This window comes from Trichoplax adhaerens, genomic scaffold, assembly GCF_000150275.1.
Source record: "Trichoplax adhaerens TRIADscaffold_2 genomic scaffold, whole genome shotgun sequence".
In the NCBI taxonomy this organism is placed as follows: Eukaryota; Metazoa; Placozoa; class Uniplacotomia; order Trichoplacea; family Trichoplacidae; genus Trichoplax; species Trichoplax adhaerens.
In genome coordinates this window covers 3,626,519-3,641,650 of record NW_002060944.1, presented here as the reverse complement: position 1 = coordinate 3,641,650, position 15,132 = coordinate 3,626,519, and the positions used below count along the sequence as shown (strand labels likewise).

Sequence of the window (15,132 nt, the reverse complement as noted above, 5' to 3'; positions counted from 1 at the left end):
AATAATCTGCTGTCGAAGATAGTAAGAGTATAATGAGAGACAGAAGGTTTACGATAGATGCAATTGGTAATCTGGCTATTAAAGATAGGAAGAAAATAGGGTTATTTGATAGATTCATTAAGCATGCTGCTAAAATTGCTCCAGCAGTACAAATTAAATATGAGAAAGGAATATTTTATCAATTTAATAGCAATGTTGATAAAAGAATCTCTTGTTTTTGAGAACTATAAGAGGAAGAAGATGCTTGACACGGATCATAGCTATCTTAACATGGATAAAATCATGCTTTTACTGTGGAAAACAGGAAGAAATAGAGACGTTTTGATCAATAATTTTGTAGTAAATATGTTTTGCATCATACTTAAATTAATATTTGAAAATTTGGACAAAATATCTTCATAATACAACGTTATCTTTATAGATGTATTATATCTTGTAATTAATTATAAATTAATACCCAAGTCTTCTATTTTTCAAGTTAGATGTGACGGCTAAGATAAACAGCAGGAGAAAGAGATTTCCGATATAAATCATCACTATCTTATTGTACATTGTACTCTATTCGTATAAAATACAAAATTGCTTATCTACTGTATATCAGTACATAATGTATATATATATAGATAATATAATAACATCCGCTTTTGATATTTTTCAAGATAGATTAATATTCTGTTTTCCTGTTTATTGAATAAAAAATTAGTAGACGACAAATGAAATGAAGATAATTAGATATAGGTAATCGTTGTTTCATCTATAGTTACACGTTAGTTAAGCTACAATTAAATTAGACTATTTCGTTTATAACATCTAGATATAGAGTATACTATAGTATTATACATACTTGATCATCTTGACATTTTGCGTAGAAGGCAGGTTACTACCTTTGAGCACTATTCATTGAATTAGATACATATAGATCATTTAATAACGCAGGTAGTTTCGATAGATTTCGTCACTATGTTGCACAATATTATACGTATATAATCGAGATATCATTATTGGACATATCTATAACATGTAGTTCTTGCATTAAAGGGCATATCAGTATTATTAAGTATTAAAATAGAGGTTGATAAAAGTAACAACCTCAAGTGGTTTTCTTTCTTATTTAATGTTATTTTAAGGCTGAAGCTTCCAAATTATTCATATTCATGCATACATGCACCATATCATCACAGTTAAGATGGGAGAGGACCTTCTCTATCTCAGTCAGTATTTCATCATAGAATTGACTATTAGTAAATCAGTACCCGTATGACTTAATTCTATCTTCCTTCCATCTACATAGCTCAGTATGATTTACATGTCTTAATTTATTAATAAAATAGTATCAAATCGCTCTTTGATAGTTAAAGTATAAATGGTAAAGCAATCCTAGGGTTGCCTAAAGCCACAGTACCTATGGCATTTATTTATATTTATATTTATTCTTCACTCTAGTAAATAATACAAGTAGTGCGGAAAAAATGATTCGTAATTTTTTTGAATATTGTAACTGGAATGTATGAAGAATGATGTCGATAGCTATTCGAAGACGTAATTTAAATTTAATATATCGATATCATTATTTCCAATGTAAGTCACTGTTCATAATGTAGTTTAGGACAGCAATCAATCCAAATAGGGCATCATTCAAAAATAAGCTAAAGGATTAAGAAATTTGCTGATTTATCATAGAAGAAATATTGTTATTTTACATTGCGAAAAGACTTCATTTTATGTAATGGAAAAAGAATAACTGTATCGCCTCTTTTACTACGGTGCATCCCTTCCATAACAAAGTGAACTGATGGAACCTTCTTCTCATCATCGATGAGTATTAGGTAAACATACAATAGCCAGGTGTGATCAATTCTTGCAAAAATTCAATAATTAGTTAGAAAGCAACGTTTATCGTAAAGCAAAGGAGTAACATAATAAGTACACATCATTAATTCCGATTGAAAAGAGATTAAAGATGAAATACAATAGATTAATGATGAATTGCTCTTGGTAAACGATTAGAAATAGTTCATGTAGTTCTTATTATCAATGCATCACTATTAATCATTTATTAATAACAGCATTGAAATAACTCAAATACAATGGTTTATTGTCTCATTTATTATCAAAGAGTAATTTATATTTAATGCCATTCTCTTGAATTTTTTTCTTATTTTTTAGAACATATACAGTATATCTATATATTCGTATAATAAATAGTCTAAGCTAAAGCTATGTATGCGTGGATAATATTGCATCGAATAGTAATTTGAATCTATCACAATTTGTGTTAAGCAAATACAGAGATATTAGATGTTAAAATTTGGATACTACTATATTCCCTCGAATATTCAGGTTTTACGTTCTAGTTCATATTTTACTGATATTGCAAGTATTATTAGCCAAAATAATATACATCTAGATAGCTTTACCTATTAAGGTGACAATTAAAATCGACCACCATAGATATTAAGCAATATGTTTGGAGAAGGAAACTCGATATTTTTCACCATTTCTTCGAATACGGTATTCAGATCTTATTTTTAGCTTATATACTGTGTACTCCCGAATTTGCTATAGCAAATCCAGATGAAAACAAACACAACAATGACTAGAATCCAACACCATCTACAGCATGTTAACTAAACAATGTATTGGTAATGAAAATGCTATTCCCATCGAATATTTATATTTTACTGCATTAGCCTGAACGATACACATCATTTACGGGTAGTTCTATCTATGGAGCTATGGCTACAATAGTGAAAAATAAAAGGTATACGATAGGCATTCTGGGGAATTATATCAAATATCGGTACTTTTAATTTCTGCATACCTCGTTGGCTTAGCGTAATTTACGGTAGATTCTGATTACAATTTTAGTAAGCCGTTCAGGGTATGTTTTAAATACAAACCGTCCAAAAAACGGAATTACATATTTAATATGAGGATAATCTCAGCTTTACTTTTATGCATGTTCTATCTGACTTAAGTCTATAACACTTGCATAAAGTAATGCAATGTGTTAAGTACACAATATATATATATGTTATATATATATATATAGCAATATATGGTTTAACGATTTAGTATTACGTGCTTCCCTGAAATATTTTTATCTTACTTTTCTTCGTACTATTTTACTGAAGCCGATATTATAAACCTAATTCATCCGGGTAGAATCGCACATTAAGACAGTCTTCTTTATAATCACGATTTTAAGTAGTAATAGTACTATACTTATGATTTGAAATAATTTTGTATACAATATACCTATTCTATCCAAGTTTAATTTAGACGTAATTTTACTTCATTGCCGAGTCTGAAGAACGAATAAATTTCATAATTTACTAGTCTTATCACTCTACTGCCACAATAATTTGATTTAGACCTAGCTGGAGGTGCACCCTTATTATCCTGCGTAAAGGGATTGTACTCAAGCATTTCCCTCAACCGTAGCCTTTACATCTTTTTGCGCTGTAGATTTAAGCACAAAAGCTATATAAGTGTTTGAATAAATGCATATAAACGAAGGCATAAAACGAAAAAGGAATAATTAGCACATTAGTAATAAGTGATACCGAGCTACAAGCGATAAAGTTAAACTTAAGTGTGATTGAACATCCAGAGCAATCAATGCATCCATAGATCACTCACAAATTAATCGTGACCTATGAATAGTTTCAGTATGTAGATAGCAAGAAGCTATGTAAGTAATTGACTCGATGCATATAAGCTTTGTATGAAAACGAAAAAGTAGTTAATTAGTATATTAACAAGCGATATTAAGCTATAAAGCGATATTGTTGTAAATTTAATTGCAACTGGACATCTAGAGCAATCAATCTACTCCCAGATTACTTATAAATTATAGTCGTTACCTGTGAATAGTTTTAGTGTGTAGATAGCTGTCACAAACCAGCTTCGTGACAAAGATAACATAAAACAAATCTCTAAATTACTATAGTCTCCGGGATTCAGTATCCCTTAACTATCTCACAAGAATTTAGATGCCTTTGGTTCTACGTTAAACTCAACTAGACAATTGAGAATTACTTTTATTCAACTATCTGATGGGCTTATATGCCCATCTACAGCAGCTAACATTCATGAGTCATCTTATAAAAATACTTAGGTGAGAACATCTACTAACTAATTTTTCACAGTCGGACTACAACATGTCCATTCACAGATCATTTCAGTGCACGTTACAGCACAACATTAAATTTACTATAACACATTTATAATTAGAGTAATTCCTATTGTAAGTCACTAGTTGTAATATATTATCACTATATTATATTAACCAAATTTAGATAGCTATTTCTTCACGGTAGTTCGTACCGTAACAATAGGACTGAAGTTATATAAGTAATTTACTGGATGCATATAGAGTACGCATAAAAATGAAAGAATGAGTTAATTAGCACATTGATAAGCGATAGAGTTGTAAACTTAATTGCAATTGAACATCCTGAGTAATCGATCCATTATTAGATTACTTATGAATTCATCATAACCTTCGAACAGTTTTAGTGTATTGATTGTAAATTCATATGAGTGTAAATCCATCAGCAGAAAGATGGAATACCAGGTAGTTTTAACAAAGCAACGATGGCGTACTTTGGTTTAGTATTATAGTAACACAGTTACTTTCATTAACATAAATGACCACACTTTCATTTTAGCGTTTTAGCTATTTTATTTGAACATGCATTGAAAGTTTATACAACATATAACGACATTATTTTAAATGATATTTATACGACATTTAAGTGATCAAAATTATATCTAATATAAGATATGCCTGTAGATTAAGAATTAGATAAACTACTCAATAGCAGGTATTTTCCAGTTAGGATACTTGATGGATGTAGCAGTGCAGAAGACAAATTATTAAATTTTTTTATCAATAAGTATAATGATCTCAATCCGAAACTGGCACCCACAAATAAATATTATTGACTTAATTTCAGCTTGTACATAACGTAGACTGCACATCGTACGGTCACAAATCATGAAGTAGAATTTGAAATTTACGCAATTTACCCATTTAGTAGAAAAAGACATAAGTCATAATATTCATAAAAATGAAGATAGGTAAACTTTATAATCGGTTTGAAAGCAATTTGATTTCTTAAGCATATGTAGTTGATAAAATTCAACAGCTAAAATTCAATAACTATGCAATAAACAAACAGGTCTAAAGTTTTCTATTGGACCATGAAAATCATATAATTTAATAAGCGAGGCTTAAATTAATCCTATCTAATTTAAAAGGAACAAATTGATTCGAACATTAAATGAAACTTAAGTTATGATAATATAAAGTCGAAACTGCTAACCTTTTCAATGAATCTACAATAATTTAAAAGGCAACGGATTCTGTAAATTTATGCAGAGCAAATAGTATCTAAAAATTTTATCTTATACAGTAAATAATAAAAGAGAATTTTCAATTTGTCATAATATCATGATAAAAACATAGACCACAATTCATGTAAGCTATTACTTCACAAATTTTTACCATGTATAAATCAGATAAACAGTCTAACCATCTTCTACTAATATCATTTGTTAACAATAAATAAGATAATTAAACATTAGCTCAATTTCAAATAATGCAATCTTCTGTATCGTTGACTAGACTCCAATAATCTATAACTCTATCTGAACTAAAAAAATGTGAAATTTATATATAGTAAGATTTATAAACCAACAAAATAGATTGGTTTCAAGGAAAGATTAGCTTAATTTCAAATTCAAATTATGCAATCTACTTTGAAATGGATCATGGGCTAGATCACAATAATCTATAACTCTACTTTAATGAAAAGGCGGGAGTCATATAAGTAAGACTTATAAACCACAAAATGATGATATTCCTTTAAAGGAAATATTAGCTCAATTTTAATTTCAAACCATGCAATTATCTTTAAAATGGATCATGGACTAGATCACAATAATCCTTAACTCTATTTTAACTAAAAAGCAGAAGGTTCATATAATGTAAGATTCATAAACCACAGAATTGCGATATTGGTTTAATGAACAATAGGAAAAAGATATTTAATTAGAACAAATTTTGCACCAAATAATATCGATCCATAATTAAACTGTCTTAAAATAGCAAACTGATTGTTTTATGCTTTGACTATCACTACAAATCCATCAAATAGTATAATTGATTACCGATTTGAACTGATTTGAACAAAGCCCTTGATACATCAATTTTAAAATATGGCCTCAAATCGAACATAACTCGTAGAGGCTAAGTAAAATGAGAACGGTAATCTCACCATATACGATCTAATAGGTCATTTTTCAAGAAATAATCCTATCTAAGACAGGGTTGTAGGAATAATCTGTAATACCGCCATCTCTCATACAATTCGATGCAACTGAGCTCTCATAATACTACGTGGAACTCCTTTAGTTGATTCAACGAGATTGGATTCACAGCGTTTAAATGGTCCACCTTTAGAAGTAGAATTAAATCGACCAGGACGCATTGCTGAATTATTTATACCTGCTGCCGTTACAGTCGATTTAATTCTCGACATGTACAGTTCATCACCTAATATTTCGAAATAATTCAACTTAGCATATAGAAATTGCAGACGTTATATTTCATAACCTTGCCTATTAAAATTTTAAAGTTATTTAAGCTACTGAAATGATTGATTGACATTACCTAATAGCGACATTATTGGTATTTTATATAAGGCACACGAATTTAATCGTTGTGTTACTACGCCTTGAGAGCTATTCGAACCAATAGAAGCTGATCGTGTTGGTTGTGTTGCGAAATAGATGTCAAACTACAGGAATTAGGCAGTAAAACATTACAATCCGTTCATTATATAAAAGCATCTACTGCAATCTAAATTTATAAGCAGTGGGCTCGTAGTGTTAGTTTCTGTTACAGTTATATTTTCCTTAATACAAATTTAGATTTATAGCAGCATCATGGATCGATGAATTAAAAATGAATTATATGCTAAACTGCTTCAATTTGCTAGCTAGTTTACATTGACTTTGAGATGAATAATGACAAGAATAGTCTACTTAATTATCACAATCATTATTCATTTAAAGCTATAGAAATTCTTTCCACAACGACAGTAAAAGATGATGACATCTCTTAAATTAGTGAACGAATAACGCAGCAGTCAGATATTACCTTGGATGTAATAAACTGAATTTCTGGAAATGTAATAGCTTGAACCAAGCATCCATTAACGACCAATCTGATTTCGATATAATTTAATGCAAATCCCAACAAATATGGATAAGCACAAACTGAAATGTAACAATTTATAATATTAACTAGTAATCAGTCAAAGATGGCACTAATCTATTAAATCTGGCTTAATTTAACAGAACGATCTAAATCTTTCCTGTGCATTGACTGACAAGCTAGCTACTTTACCGATATAAAGTGGTGGATGATTCCAGTAGTAACTGCTGATATATGAAACTTCTAGACCAAGTCCAAGGAGGAAAGAAACATCTAAATTATCAAAAAATAAGAGCAAATAATATGTTAAAAGGTTAAGAATTTACAACGGTAGCACAATTCGATGACAAATTAAATTAACATTTACACTACTAAGTTTATATTGCATTCGATAGATATGACTATTTTATTTCATCGACTTACGATTGCCAGTCAGGAATACTTCCGGCTTACCAGCTTCATCATAAACATTGACCGGATTAACTAAGTTGATGGCCTATGTTAAGAAAATTACAAGTAAGTTACCGAGATTCAGAGAAATGGCAAGAAAAGAAATAAAATTCTGAAATTGATCTTACTATGTAATCGAGTATTGAAATAGAAATCTATCTTTAGTTGTCAGTACTTACCTTCTTTTTATGACGTTTCTTAGATTTGACTTCTTCAAACTAATATTAAGAATTGAAATTGTGGTTAATGTTACAATAAATTGTGTTATTATCTTCAAAATTATTTCAATTTTTCTATATTAATAATATGTATAGTTTCTTTTACGTTTTAAAATATCTGAATATTACGGTTTTCATCAGAGTTACAACGTTTGCTCAATTTCGCCTTTTAAAATAGAATTCATATAGAGATAGCTACCTGTCCGAACGCCTCTAATCGATGGACCTTTTTGATATCGCCAGTTGATTCCTCGATAATTTCAAAATGTTCTTTATAGCCAACACAAATTAGATCCGATTCGGGTTGATGCCCACTCGCCACCGATATTAACGTCGGCTCTTGACCGAGCGAAATATCCTGTATGAAATTTCAACCGTTATTTATAGTAATAATGATTAAGCAATACCGATTTAGGTGTTTTCCTCTACTTATTAATATCGCCTTCAAGATAGTTGCTTCGAGACTAATTTACCTAATAGTTAAGTATTTATAGCATAGAGTACAACTATTCATTAACGAAAGCTACGGAATGTATGCCGTTATAGAAGCTAACCGTTGCTAAATAATAGATTTTAAATGCATTGGAGACCTAAAGTACCATTTGAGTGCATTATGTTATAAGACTACTTTATCGATTACCGTACGAAATATAACAATATTTTAAGACTATATTACTTAATATATTCCTTTTCATCATAGAATAATAAAGGCCAATACTACTCTAATGTAACAGAGCATAATTGGTCAAGAATACATCAATTTATTTTAGTAAATCTCATGTAGGGCGGCACTTAACCCTTGATCAAAATATTTCTTTCGTTGTAGTAGCTAAGTTTACGCAATGTGCTCAAGAAATACCTGAGATTTAACAAATCGTTCAATCAAGTCTTGCGGCGATATTTGAAGCCTGTGTTCAAATTCATCTAACCCACTTAGCGTTAATATGATTATACGTGCCTTGATTGCCACAGCTACTTTAAGAACGCCATCTTTACTTTGGTTAACTGCATATAAATGGCAACCTGTTATGTACGGAAAAGTTAGCTAAGCGAATTCCATGCGTTTTCGATTTATTCTTACTTATTGTCTACCTATCAGATATGTAAGGTCCATTTTGTACAATGCAATTTAATGATATTAGATCTAATCATAAATATTTTTTATAATCTTACCGCGAGTTATCTCTAATCGCCCATCCTTAATGACATCAATTCCTTTAATTATCGTTGTGCTTGTTTTGTCTCCAACGAATTCATTCAGCATAACAATATACAAGTATTGCCGGGTATCTTTTCCTGCATTAGATCAAATATTAGTGACTTGAATTAGAAAGAAGTAATAAAAATTTCTATTTTGGTTAGTAGTTTTTTCGATATTTCACGATCCATTATAGATATTCTTATTGAACAAGTCATAAGTTAATTTCAGAATGGATCTCATTATATCGATTTTTTGCAAATTCATCGCTCTATTCAATCCCGATTAATTTAAGAAAAATAACCTAAAGTAACTAACTATCAGCAAATGAACTGTAGAGAAAAGTATCGGCTGAAGTATTTCATGAATCCCGCTCGTAGAGTATAAATTAAAATAGATTACCTTTACAATGCCCTCTCATGAGTAGAATGTGATGAGATTCCACCGTATTTAATTGATTAATCGTTACGCTAGAATCAATCAATTCTTGATAAGCGTAATCACCTAAAAAATTTTCATATTTGATTTTAATATACTGTACTGCAAATAGTGAAATCAATATTAAGGATGTTAAGTCTTAAACATTAGTGGGTAATCATCTAAGATAAATTTTTTGTGTTCCATTTTTAAAATACTACAAATAGTGAAAAACAGTACTAAGGATATTAATTTTAAAGTACTACAAAGAGTGAAACTAATGTTAATAATCTTAAATCTTAAAATATCAATCTATATAATCACCTATAGTAAGTGTTCGTATTCGATTTAAAATAATGTGAATAGTTATAGCTAATATTAAGGGTATTAAACCTCAAACATATCAATCTGTGTAGTAATCCAAGATAAAATTTAATGTATTGAATTTTAAAATACTGCGAATAGTGAAAGCTAATATTAAGAATATATAATCTCTAAATATCAACCTTGGCCTGTTACTGTATGAAAACATTATCAGGTATAAACACCCGTCAATACATAAATAGTACAATCATTAAAGGCAATACTTTATTTCGGCATCTCAATAGAGAGAACATTTCGAGAGGCAAAAATATGTAACTACGTAAAATAGTAACACAGAACCATAAGTCTACAGTATCCCTAGTTTAAAACACTCCTTAAAATTTTTACCAACATAAATGCCTTAGCTTTATATACCTTCTACAAGAAAAACACCCTTTTCTGTTGCAACCACCAAAGAATCACCTTAGAATTTATAAGTTAAGGAATATTAGACATGGATTCGTAGTTTGAGATAAGTACCAATCGCTAGTGCGTATTTGCATTATGCGTAAGAAATATTTGGATAATTTTCGCATGGGTAGAATAACTGCTGTACTTACCCCAACTGTCACCACAAATGACAGAATGTGGAAAATTAGAGCATACACGATGAGGTAGCCAAGGCTAAAAGATATAATTAAAAATGAAAGAAAATCCATATTTCTATATTTTCTCATTATGAGAAGTCATCAAAGATTGATGCAAATGTTAGTTAATGCCGTAGTAATTGAATGTAGAATCGAATACAAACCTGTCGACGATCTCTCGGACGAGAGCTAGACGTCCCAATAGGTGCACTACCTGCGTTAATGACATCAATTTTAAGAGCAGTACCATATTCCAAAAATTCTTCACGTTTTCTTTTCGCTTCTGCGCCAGGAAAGGAAGATAGAAGGAATGATCGAGAGTGCAATAGCTGAAAAATAGATTTTAATTAATAAGATCTGTAAGTGACTGAATTTATATCCGAATTATGTTCATCAGTTTAAATTAGTTATTGATCAAATCTTCAATATAAACACTTCTCACTTCTGGAACAACAAGATCCTCATAGACGTTTCGAATTAAAGCTTCAAGTGTTCTTCTTCTTTTATCAGCAAAGACTGGGATATGATACGATGCTTTCTCTCCGTTAATTACTAATCAATAATAATATTGAAATGATAGAAAAAATGCGAATTTTAAAAAAATTAGCAGTAGATTTCTGATATCAAGCATAAAATACGAGATAATATGTACAAACTAAGTTGCCTAGACTGTAATATCATCATAATTCATGATAAATATTGGTTTTGATTTATTATTTTTCATTTCAGTTATCTTAGTTTGCCAAAGCATACGCAAAAGGCTTACATTTAACAAGAAGAAAATCGCGAAATTCTTGGTGATTGGAGAATACGGGTGGTTTATGCAATGGTGGGCCGAATAATGGTACAGCATTATAAGAATACACAGCTAATCTACAAATCAATCATAACGTCGATATTTAAGAAAGTATATTTCTATAGAATACAAATCCAAATATTCATTTTTAACAAATTCGTAGTTATAGGATGATGTTTAGTCTATATTTCGTCGCTTTATGATATTAGATCGATATGAAGAATAATTTACTTGTAAGTGTTGTCGATTTTATTATGGGTTACCAAAGCGAAAACATCTATTTTAGGAGATTAATCGCTCTAGTTAAGGATATTTACTATGTTGCTTATGTAGATATACAAATGGTAGCTTTCATTTGCTTCAAAATTTAGAGGTAAGGTTACCAGACATTTCTATAAGTGACTCATTATTGTACAAAAGCTATTGTAATGCAATCAAAATAGGATACGTGTGAAATGGGATTTAATGCCAGTTGGCTTAAATGTAGGTTTCTCCTCTCCATCAATATCTTGAAAGATGATGACGACAATATCATTACCAATATGGCGCTTGCGTTCAATCTTGAAGTGAACATTTTATAAAATATAAAATGCCAAACGTGAAGATGCCATGAAATAGGATGTACTAATAGTTAGCCTGACCATATTTAGAAAGTTCTAGTAAGTTAAAACTTAGCCCAATCTCTTACCTGTTGTCGATCTGTCGGCTCATACGGAAGCATAGTGGAAACATGAAACATAATTTCTCTTCCTTCATGAACGGTATAATAAGAATTTTCTCCAGTTGTATTGCCTATACACGAAGATAGGATCAATAAGAGAGAATACCGTAAGAAAGCAGCTTCAATTGTCTATAATGTTCGCTCATATGATCAATTGATTATGTTACTGGATGTATTCCTAATATAACACTGTACATGCAAAATTTTACTTACGCTTGACATCAAGACCGCCTCGATATTTATTCCAGTTCTGTAATCGAATTTGATCACCCAATAAATTGATAAAAGCATTGAAGCCTTCACTTCCACTTTCTGTATTAACATATTAGGAAGAGCATAATATAAAACAAATTTCCTCACATTGCTTATTAGCATGATGGCATAAATAGAAACTCAGCTTCGATGGATACATTTACCTCATCAGATACTAATATACCGCAAGGTATAGACTAAAACATAAATAAAATTTACCATTGCTTAACATTTCATCGTCGCGGACTTGACCTGACCGAGCATAAATAACTCCAAATTTGTGTTTAATTGCACCCTAAATAGTTACAATATAGAACGAAGGGCAATATAAAGTTCATATGTTCATTTTTCGACAACTTTTATTAATATTAATTGCTCAAAGCCTGTTTACGTCTTCCTTTCTTACCTCTTGTTCTTCTAATTGCAGTAATCGCTACGAGAGAAAATAAAATTGTAATTAAGAATTTCGAGCTACGGTAAATGTAATCCTTTTCCAGGTAACGTTAGTTATAGTCCAAGTTTTACCTTTTGAAGTGATGGCGTTTGAATTTGTTTAAGATGAGGTTTATCAATATCTTTTAGTGAAAAAAACCTACAAAATCGAATTGAAGACACCATGAGAAAGCATATTTTGGGGTTATGAAGACAGTTAGAAATGGTCTTTGCAGCCAATTTCTATCACTACGGTGATCTAGTGATATTATTAACAGTTATATCATACTGTAAGATTCCTTTTATAGATAAATCTTTCTTTAGTTTCCAAGGTATGCATAATTTTTGGCATCCCTGTTTAAATAGGAGTAACCATTAAGTAATATTATTAAAATTAATTTGCTCAATTCTGGCAGTAATGGTAAAAAAACTTGCTTTTTTATGCCATAATATTGCTCGATATTGCGTAAAATTAGAGTTGTCTGTTTCAGTTACTACTGATACAAAGAATGGCTGCTTTTCTTTATCGAAGCCAACGTAATTGCGATGGACTATTCGTTGTATCATATAAAATTAATGAGAGATTTATCATTCAGAATATCTTCTAATATTCAAGTATAATTTTTATGAAGGCTGCAGCATAAGTGCAGAGTACATCTACATTATACATTTGAGACGCAGTATCAACAGATTCAGAAGAAGTAAGCCACTCGGTTTATCAATTCTTATACGTACTTAGAATAATTTTTTTTAGATTCAAATAGCATACTAGCCGTAATTCAGCTTTAATTAGTGTAAATGTAAAATAGCATTGGAATTGGGATGGTAAAATTAAAACTTCATATAATTTCACCGATAAAAAATGAGAATTAAGTTCCGATAATAATACTTAATAAACTACTTATAGTGGATAGCAGAATACTTATTACATAAACATATCTAAGATTTAGCACAATAAGTTGAATTTTATATAACTTCAATAGTAAGAAAAGAGAAATAAATTCCAATAACGTATAAAACTGATTATATTAGACAGCAAAGAGACGATTGCATTAATATACAGTAATATTGGATTGGTATCGTAAAAATAAATTCTATAAAATAACGTTAGTAAGCAAAATTGAGAAGTTAATTGTAGTAGCATTACATAATAAAACTGGTTAGAATAGATAGCAAAGAGACCACTAATTTGACAGCCATAATCAGAGTTGGTTTTTTAATGATTATCTATTAATGAGTATCGAAAATTAACTGACATCTTGTATATTGCCGAAAATAAATATAACCGTACATATCCCGGACAAATTAACATGAATGCAAATTAATAGAACGCAATCATCTTGACAGAGAGAAATATGTACTGGTAATGAAGACCAAGCTTCAATATTAAAAAGTTGGATTATTTTGTAATAAGTATAAACCCCGCTGGTGTTTTTTGCTTTAATGGCTTTGATACAAATTAGTATTGAGCCAAATGTAGTAACAAAATATTCATTCTTATTAGTAGAATTTTAATATTACAACAAGACTGTTTTTTTATTTACCCTTTCCTAGGAAATATTTAAAATACCAGCGGGTTTGACTTTCTGGTTCTTCCAAATGGATTGGACTACTACAACCAGCTTGATATGACTATAACAGATAAAATTGGAATTTTATTTGTATCTAGCTCAGCAGCTATAACTTTAATCTTAAATAAGTAGATACAAACCGTGCATACACGAGACTATACCAGCTCACGCACTAAAATAGTTATAATTTATACGCACAGCTTCATCTAGATTAATTACTTCTACTTAATCTAATATGTAGAAACCAGTATCAAATGTATGAACATTTGCTTATGTATTGTACTAATTCAACATCACTTAATGATTTTTTTAAAAACCTTTTCTGCGAAGTACGGTACGCTATCTGAACACTCAACGAGAGTAAATCATTTTTACAACTATAGACAATGTCACCGTAAAATTATTATACAATTAATAATATAGTCATTCCTTTCTATTCATTAGCGAGACCAGTAGTTGGCATTAACCTGGGTCTCTCCATCTTCTACACGGTATAAATGGTTATGATCAGGATTATCCTTGGAACCTTCAACCGTCATGGATATCTAAAAGTTTTTGGTATTTAAAATAGAGATTGCTAATTAAATAAATTCGCTTGAAAAGTTTATTCATGATAGCTTTGTGTCTATTTCTAATCTATTGCAGGTATTTGTTGTAAATAGACACATTTAAGATAATAGCTAGAGAGTTATTTATTTATGCAATGAAATTGTCGAAAGTCGTTGTTTTCAAATTAGCTTGAACTTTTCCGGTAAATAAGAAGATATCTCTTACTATGTTACATGCAATTTGTCAAGGATATCGTAAATTTGAGTTAAAGCTCTGATGCATTGATCACTTTGTATAAATAATTATTTTGACAAACAGGGCCACTCATAATACAATATTGAGCTATATACTAG

At 30.2% G+C, this 15,132-nt stretch overlaps 1 protein-coding gene across 1 annotated transcript; it reads right to left on the bottom strand.

Annotated features, from left to right (window-relative positions):
* Positions 1 to 6,368: 6,368 nt before the first annotated feature.
* TRIADDRAFT_53303 (uncharacterized protein) lies at positions 6,369 to 14,769 on the bottom strand (the record flags this gene model as incomplete). The annotated part of the gene is made up of 25 exons (XM_002109326.1): positions 6,369 to 6,562; positions 6,680 to 6,806; positions 7,169 to 7,287; positions 7,418 to 7,498; positions 7,649 to 7,721; positions 7,855 to 7,893; positions 8,093 to 8,251; positions 8,448 to 8,483; positions 8,753 to 8,916; positions 9,067 to 9,189; positions 9,494 to 9,595; positions 10,247 to 10,294; positions 10,432 to 10,495; positions 10,623 to 10,787; positions 10,901 to 11,010; positions 11,225 to 11,331; positions 11,486 to 11,531; positions 11,703 to 11,814; positions 11,943 to 12,046; positions 12,189 to 12,287; positions 12,447 to 12,522; positions 12,634 to 12,660; positions 12,753 to 12,819; positions 14,230 to 14,291; positions 14,698 to 14,769. The coding sequence occupies 25 exons, from the start codon at positions 14,767 to 14,769 to the stop codon at positions 6,369 to 6,371; spliced, it is 2,376 nt and encodes a 791-aa protein (XP_002109362.1).
* Between the last annotated feature and the right edge of the window lie 363 nt (positions 14,770 to 15,132).